The sequence below is a fragment of the Physeter macrocephalus genome, chromosome 17, assembly GCF_002837175.3.
Source record: "Physeter macrocephalus isolate SW-GA chromosome 17, ASM283717v5, whole genome shotgun sequence".
Lineage (NCBI taxonomy): Eukaryota > Metazoa > Chordata > Mammalia > Artiodactyla > Physeteridae > Physeter > Physeter macrocephalus.
Window position 1 is genome coordinate 55,366,135 of NC_041230.1, and position 7,931 is coordinate 55,374,065.

A 7,931-nucleotide genomic window follows, 5' to 3' on the forward strand; every position below is an offset into this window, starting at 1 on the left:
GGAGGGAGGGAGGGAGGGAGGGAGGGAGGGAGAGAGAGAGAGAGAGTGTGTGTGTGTGTGTGTGTGTGTGTGTGTGTGCGTGTGTGTGTATAGATACTGTGTTGGTTTTCATTGTGGTAAAATATACAAAACATAAATTTTTCCCTTTTAACCATTTTTAAATGCAGTGTTTAGTGGCAGTAGGTATATTCCCATTGTTGTATGACCATCACCACCATCCGTCTCCAGAACTTTCTCATCTTCCCAAGCACAAATTGTCCCCATTAAATACCAACTCGGCATTCTCCCCTCCCCCAGCCCCTGGCCCCCACCACCCTACTGTCTGTGTCTGATTTAAGTGGGAATGTACAGTGTTTGTCCTGTTGTGACTGGCTTATTTCACTCAGCATCATGTCCTCAAGGTTCACAGGGTCTTAGTTCCCTGACCAGGGATCGAACCCACACCCCCTGCATTGGAAGCACAGTGTCTTAACCACTGGACCGCCAGGAAGTCTCAGAATTCCCTTCCTTTTTAAGGTTGAGTAATGTTCCCAGGTGTGGATGGACCACAGTTGGCTTATCCACTCATCTCTCGATGGACTCTTCTGGCTGTTGTGAATAATGCTGCTGTGAACATGGGCACACAGATACCTTTTCAAGTCCCAGCTGCGTAGGATCCACTTGAAATTTCTTAATCAGAATTCTAGTGCTGTTTTAGGTATTGTAGATAAGGAAGACACTTTTTTTTTTTAATTTTTTTATTTTTTTAAGGGAATTCCTTTATTTTTATTATTTATCTATGGCTGTGTTGCGTCTTCGTTTCTGTGCAAGGTCTTGCTCTAGTTGCGGCGAGCGGGGGCCACTCTTCATCGCGGCACGCGGGCCTCTCACTATCGCGGCTTTTCTTGTTGCGGAGCACAGGCTCCAGACGCGCAGGCTCAGTAGTTGTGGCTCACGGGCCTAGTTGCTCCGCGGCACGTGGGATCTTCCCAGACCAGGGCCCGAACCCGTGTCCCCAGCATTGGCAGGCAGATTCTCAACCACTGCGCCACCAGGGAAGCCCAGGAAGACACTTTTTTCTCAAAGTAGTTTTCGTCTAAGAGAACCATTTATTTTATTTTTTAAAAAAAAATATTTATCGTTTATTTTGGCTGCGCCAGTCTTAGTTGCAGCATGTGGGATCTTTAGTTGCAGCATGTGGGCTCTTAGTTGTGGCATGCGTGAGGGATCTAGTTCTCTGACCAGGGATCGAACGCAGGCCCACTGCATTGGGAGCGCAGAGTCTTACCCACTGGACCACCGGGGAAGTCCCTATTTGTGTATTTATGTTCCTCTTTAAAGTACTCTCAGTGTTTGGGATGGTGGATCCGGTGGCCAGTGTGTGGATAGTGGAATCTGATTGTATGTGGCTAAGGGTGAAACTTTTTTATTTAGCCTTTCATTTTCAAATAGTTTCAGACTTACAAATACAATAGAAAAGCAGAGTTCCTATAACTGTTCCCTTACCCCACGCAGCCCAGAGGCCGACGTGGATGAGGTCTGACGCAGGTGTCCAGCAGGTGCCTCTGACCTGCAGATGTGCCCTTTCTGGCCCAGGGTCCAGTCCAGCCTCACGTTGCTTACCTGTCCTGTCTCCTTGGTCTCCTCCAGCCTGGGCCTGTCCCTGTGTCCTTGTCCTAGTGACTGGCACTTCTTCCAGGCCAGGCCCGGGAAAGGACGTCCCCTGTGAGGCTGCTGTGTCCTCCGAGTGAGGTTGAGCCCCGCACGTGTGGCAGGAGCTGCTCAACAGCCTCGGTGGCATCACTGTGCACGGCGGTGCCCCCGTGCCCCGACTCTGGTGCCGGGACGCGGGCCTGCAGCGCTGGGCAGGTCGGGGGGTGATGCGGGGGAGGCATTTCGTCATCTGAAAGCTCTGCAGGTTGAAAATCAAAGTGTGATTTCTCACGGCAGAGGAAAGGGCTGCCTCGTTAGGTCCTGAGAATGGTTTGCATCTGGAGCTGCCCCTGGAGACCTGCGTCTCCCTCTCGTCCGGGTGTCCGTCAGGATGGCTCAGGGACTCTGCCCCGTGGTCAGGGTCTGAGGAGCAAGGTTCCTGGGGAGGGCGTGCCTGGGAACTCGGTGTCTGTGCACCTGAGATGAAGCTCTGGGGCTCGCTCCCTGGAGATGGGCCCCCCGGGGCCCCTCGCCCACGCCCGCCGCCCCCTGCTCTGACCAGCCCCTCCCCGTGTGCTGGGCTGTGAGCCGCTGGACCCTGAGCGCACCGTCTGGTCGTCTGCAAGTTCGACTCCGAGTCTCCGGAAACCCCGTCGCAGGGTTTGATGAGCCTGTTGTCAGAAGTGCTACATCTCAACCGTGGCGTCTGGTTCTCTTTAGAAGGACGGGTAACCTTGGTGATGCTGTGGAACACGTCAGAGGCTCTCTGAAAGCCACCGTCGAGCTCCACAGCCCTGGCGGGTGTGCCAGACTCATGTTGTCCTGCAGCTGCCCGCCCGAGTGCTGGCCCCGGGCGGCTTGTGGGCCATGGGGGGGACGCGGCGGGGTGCGTGCCCCTTCCCTCCCCTCCCGTCCTCCGAGCGGGGGTTTCCTGACGTGTCGAGTGAGGCTAAAGCGCGACCTCGCCTCTAGTCGTGACCTTGTGTGCGTGACGGTGGGGCTCCCTCGTGGCCCGCTGTGGCCGAGCACCTGGGCCCCGGGAGCCGTACCCCCCTCTCTCTGCTCCTGTTGCTCTTTGCACTTGAAGCCAGAGGCCACCCTTCCGGGTGCTGTGCACCCCCAGGAAGTGTTCCCAGCTGGCGCCTTCTCTGACGGGCCCCTCTGTGCCCCCAGGAGACGAACAGCTTCCACCGGCTTTGCTGCAGCCGTGGGGCCCCCAGGACCGCCCCCCAGACCCCCGAGCACCCCCCCAGAGGCCCTGGCAGGGCTGGACCGCCGCCAGCAGGCCTTTGTACACAGATACAGCTGAGCGTCTGAGGAGCCTTTGTCACCGCTCAGGGAGGAGCAGTGTCTCATCCGAGTGCAGAGCGCGCAGCGGACCTGGTGCCGGCGGTGGGGAGCCGGCGGGTGGGGGTCGCCCACTGCACGGGCAGGGGCGGGGCACCTGCGTTCCCTCTCACAGCCCAGTGGGCACAGGGAGGCTCCGCTCCTCGCACCCCGCGATGGGCGTCTCCATCCACACCCCTGTGACCTCGATTCTGCCTGGGGTCCGTAGAAAGGCCCGGGTACCTAACCCCCAAGGACCTGCTGTTCAGCATAGGGAACTGGAGTCAGTATCTCGTAACAACCTGTGATGGAAAAGAATCTGAAAAAGAATATAGATACGTACGTACGTAAGCATAATTGAATCACTGCGCTGTGATTCAGTGCTATACCTGAAGCACTGTAAATAAGCTATACTTCATTAAGAAAGTGAAAATTAAGGAAGAAGAGGAAGCCGCAGGTAGCGCTCACACGGCCTTTTCCGTGTTAGTCTGGGACCTGTGTTAAGTGAATTTCTGCGTGAGGCGTGAGGCTTGGTCACAGCTCACTTGGTGTGTGGACGTCCAGCCTCTCCAGCGCCTCTTGCTGAAGTGCCGTCCTGCCTGCACTGAGCCTTCATCGTTGTGGGAGCCCAGCCGGGCGCCTCTAGAGAGCATGTTCTCGGCCGCCGGCTGCCGGCCCACGGCTCTGTCCTCCTCACGCACACGTCCCTGTTACGGAGCCGTGCGCGCAGTCCTGAAGGTAGAGTCATTCCTCTCACTTCACTCAAGATAGTGGCAAGAGCAGACGTGGTGAGGGTGTGAAGAGACTGGATCCCACGTCTGTGCCTGAACGTGGACTCTCATTTGAGTGAAGCGGCCGTGAAAACGCATCTGTGAAGCAGCAGGGCAGGCGAACGTGACCCCCTGCGGCGGGAGAGGGAAAACGGGCAGCCTCCCGGGGGACAGCTCGGCCGGCGCTGAGCACGCTGAGCACGCACGGCGCGTTGACCCGGTGTGCACGGAACGCGCGCGCACTGGTGTTCACTCACTTGTGACAGCCGAAACCTGGAAAGAGGCCGTGTGTCCCGCGGTGGGTGCGTGGCTACGCCCTGGTGTGTTCCCTTGGGGGCACCAGGCAGCAGTGAAGAGACGCTCGCTGTTGTTAGGCCCGACTGCCTGGCTGGGTCTCGGGGTTTAGGCTGAGTGAAGACGACCAGCCTCAAACGGCTACAGACCGTGTGCTTCAATTTATATGAGACCGTGCAGATGACAGTTCTGGGAAGGGGAACGCACGAGTGGCGGGGAGGGGACGGGGCTGTGCAGGGAGGTCTTTGTGGTGGTGGGATCTACCTCGGTCCGGGGTGGAGGCCGGGCACCGTGCAGAGAGATGCGTGCCCGGCAGACGGGGTTGCGGCAGCTTCGGCTCCACGTGGGAGTCCCCTGACACGCAGCCACGGGGACGTCTGCACAGTTTCTGCCGCTTGCGGTGTGCCCACAGCTATGCCAATCCCTAAACAAGCCCTGTGGTCCGCTTGCTGGCACAGAGGCCATAGCCGTTCTGCGGGAGTCCCCGCCTGGAGCTCCTGGCTCAGGCTCACCCTGGCCCGGCTGCTGCTTGCTCCCGCACCCGTTGTTCCTACTGTTTTTCAACGTTTTCTCACTGTTGTATAAGCTCAGGATTCTGTGATCACAGCCCCGGCCTGTGGCAGGCAGGCGTTGGGGGAATCTGAGTGGGGAGCCCCGGTAGGCGTCCCCGGTAGCACTCTGGGACTCGAGGCGGAGGGGCTCCTCCATCCCCAGGTGCCCCAGGAAGTGGACCCGGCCAGCTCTGCCCAGGGCCCCTCCCTCCAGCAAGCCTCTCGTTTCCCTGTCAGAGTTTCGCTTTTCCTAAAATTGAGCGCAGGCAATCGGGGCAGAGGGGCTGGTGCCTCGCGCATGGTGGGTGGCGCTTGCTTTTGTCCGAGTTTATTTCAGAAGTCTGAGTTATTTTAAGATGCCGCCTCTGTGTTGGGAAGCAGATGCTTTTCTGCACTGTCCACTCTCAAGCCGTGAGTGGACCAGGCTCCATGAGGTGTCTGGGCTCACCACATCCCAAAATGCAGAGCCCAGGCTGGGAGCCTGGCCTCTGGGAGACATCTCTTTGAAGTTCTGGAGTGATTTCCTTGGGGCTGGGGGTGGTTTGGGCTGTCCTGGTGGTGTCAGCCCCTGGGCGAGGTGGGTGCCCTCCCTGGGTCGGGGCTTGCTGGGCCCCTGGCCGCTGTCCTGGGATCGTGCAGTGGAGTGAAGGACTCCAATTTCACTTCTGTTGAAGGACTTTGTACCGGTGATTTGAAATTGTATTTGTCAACGTCAGTTTATTACAGATTAAGTTAGCAAAAGGTGGGTCGTGGCACCTTTATTTTTTAAACTTTGTGTTACGGAACTTTTCCCAAGCGGCGGGGAGCCTGCTTTGAGTGCTGTGCCCTAGCCCAGCCTCGGTGCCCGTTGTAACTACGGCCACAGTTCTGTCTGCCAACACCCCTGCCTCTTCCGCTGTGGTAAAGCAGACCCAGAGTTCTGCACCTTCACTAGGAGAAATACCTCCATATCATTGTAACACTTGTTCTTACTAGCGTCTAACATCCAGTCGGGATCAGATCCCCCTGGCTGCTTCGTGGGGCGTTTTTGCAATTGCTTTATTCAAATTAGCGTCCAGCCCAGGTTCACACATAGGTATGGGCCGTTAGTGATGGTTTCTGGACTTGCTTTTGAATTCTCATGAGAGGCCTGGGGCCCTCAGTCCCAGCGTTGGAGGGGACATGTCCCCGATGTCCCTGGCACTGGTGTGGGGAGGTGCCCCTCGCACCCCGGGAACGCTCTTCCTGCAGGGCTGCTGTGTGGACATGGAGGATGGCCTTGGAGGGCAGAACCGGGTTCCGACCTGCGGTTCTGCCTCGGGGCCGCGGTCTGGGAAGGAAGCGGTGGGTTCCTGCTCTTGTGGTTTTGGTGGAAGCGCTCAGGAGGGACGGGCCCGGGTGGGTCCACAGCTCTGCGTTCAGGTGCCCCACCTCTCCCGCCCCATTTCCCTCTAGGGAGTCCGTGGGGAAGCTGCCGGGTTGGGGGCTCCACCCTAACAGCTGCTGTCTGTTCCTTCAGGAATGGGCACCACCGACCATGTCATCGTCCTTGCGGCCACCAACCGAGCTGACGTTTTGGACAACGCTCTGCTGAGGCCAGGCCGGCTGGACCGACACGTGTTCATCGACCTTCCCACGCTGCAGGTCAGTGCGGCCTGGCTGGTCTTTCTGGGCCTCGGCTCCCTGCTCTTCTGGGGTTTTTTGTTTTTAATTTTATTTATTTATATTTTTTGGCTGTGTTGGTTCCTCGTTGCTGCGCGCGGGTTTTCTCTAGTTGCGGCGAGCGGGAGCTACTCTTCGTGCGGTGCGCGGGCTTCTCATTGCGGTGGCTTCTCTTGTTGAGGAGCACAGGCTCTAGGTGCGCGGGCCTCAGTAGTTGTGGCACGTGGGCTCAGCAGATGTGGCTCACGGGCTCTAGAGCTCAGGCTCAGTAGTTGTGGCACACGGGCTTAGTTGCTCCGCAGCATGTGGGATCTTCCCGGACCAGGTCTGGAACCCGTGTCCCCTGCATTGGCAGGCGGATTCCTAAACACTGCGCCACCAGGGAAGCCCCTCTTCTCCTGGTTTTGAACCTTGTTGTTTTCCTCTTTATCCTGAGACGTCTGGGCCGAGTTCTGCGGCACAGTCTTTGCAGAGCTTCAGAACCGCGTGCTGCGTGGCTTTGGAGCACGAGCTGCACGGCTGCCCTGATGGGGTGGAGGGTGCAAAGCCCCAGGGACCTCTCGGCCCCGCTGGCCCCGCTGCCTCAGGCCTCTTGCTTGGACGTCCACCTCCAGGGGCTTGGGCCTTCGTGGTGGCCCCCGAGGGGGCAGGAGCCTAGCATGTCTGAGGACCCAGCAGGGGCAGGGAAGGGTTTGGAGGGTGACCATAGCAGGTGGCTGCTGGGTTAACGTCCCCGCAGAGACCGACGTGGGGGGCAGGGCTGGGCCCGGGAGCACCCAGCCTTGTCCTGTCTTAGGTCGTGCCCTGCCACTGCTTCCGAAGGCCTGGATTCCCATCTTCCTGACGTGTCACACAGGATACAAAATAACCCTTGCTACCTGTGATGTGTGACGTGCTTTATCTTCTCTTGTCTCCTTTTTTCCTTCCGGTTTTGAAACGCCGCCTGCATCCCTGAGTTGGCTTCTCAGAGCAGAAGTTGACCTCACGGCTGGTGGCTCCCGCCTGCAGGGCAGGCCTGTGGGTTCCCGAGTGTCAGCTGGCGGGAGCCTGCACCCGTGTCCTTTGACCCGTGTCCCCTGTCCCGTGTCCCGCAGGAAAGGAGGGAGATCTTTGAGCAGCACCTGAAGAGCCTGAAGATGACGCGGGCCAGCAGCTTTTACTCCCAGCGGCTGGCGGAGCTGACGCCGGGCTTCAGCGGTAGGGGCGCTGGTCTTTGTGTGGGGCTGGAGAGGGTGGAGGGGGCCTCCCCAGGGACCTTCCCCCCCTGCTCTGGGCCCACGGCCAGCGCAGCCGGGGTGGGAGTGAGGTGTACGCGCAGCAGGCAGAGGTAAGAGGACTCTCCTCCCCGACGTTCTGTCACCTGTGCACGCCCCCCCCCGCCGCCCCCCGCCGGCAGTCCTGGTGGTCCTGCCTTTGTTCCGCTGCTCCCCACTGGGGGCTGCCCTGCAAGGCCGTGTCTCCTCCCGGGCCCCCCACTGCCCTCCCCCGCGGTCTCTGTGTTGTCACACATCAGGTTTCTCTTCTGTATGGCTCTCGTTTTACAGGGTAATAGAAGTAGAAACCCCTTTTATTGTGGTATAAATTTCTTCCCTTTGGACTTTCTTTTTTTATTTTTTTGCTGTACGCGGGCCTCTCACCGCTGTGGCCTCTCCCGTTGCGGAGCATAGGCTCCGGACGCGCAGGCTCAGCGGCCATGGCTCACGGGCCCAGCCGCTCC

General features: G+C 58.8%; 1 protein-coding gene across 1 annotated transcript in view; it reads left to right on the forward strand.

The window, feature by feature from the left end:
• SPG7 (SPG7 matrix AAA peptidase subunit, paraplegin) overlaps positions 1 to 7,931 on the forward strand; it is a 31,949-nt gene that overhangs the window by 17,838 nt on the left and 6,180 nt on the right. The window contains 2 exon segments of the mRNA XM_024125086.3: positions 6,072 to 6,196; positions 7,309 to 7,411. Of these exon segments, the coding sequence (XP_023980854.3) occupies positions 6,072 to 6,196; positions 7,309 to 7,411 (228 nt within the window).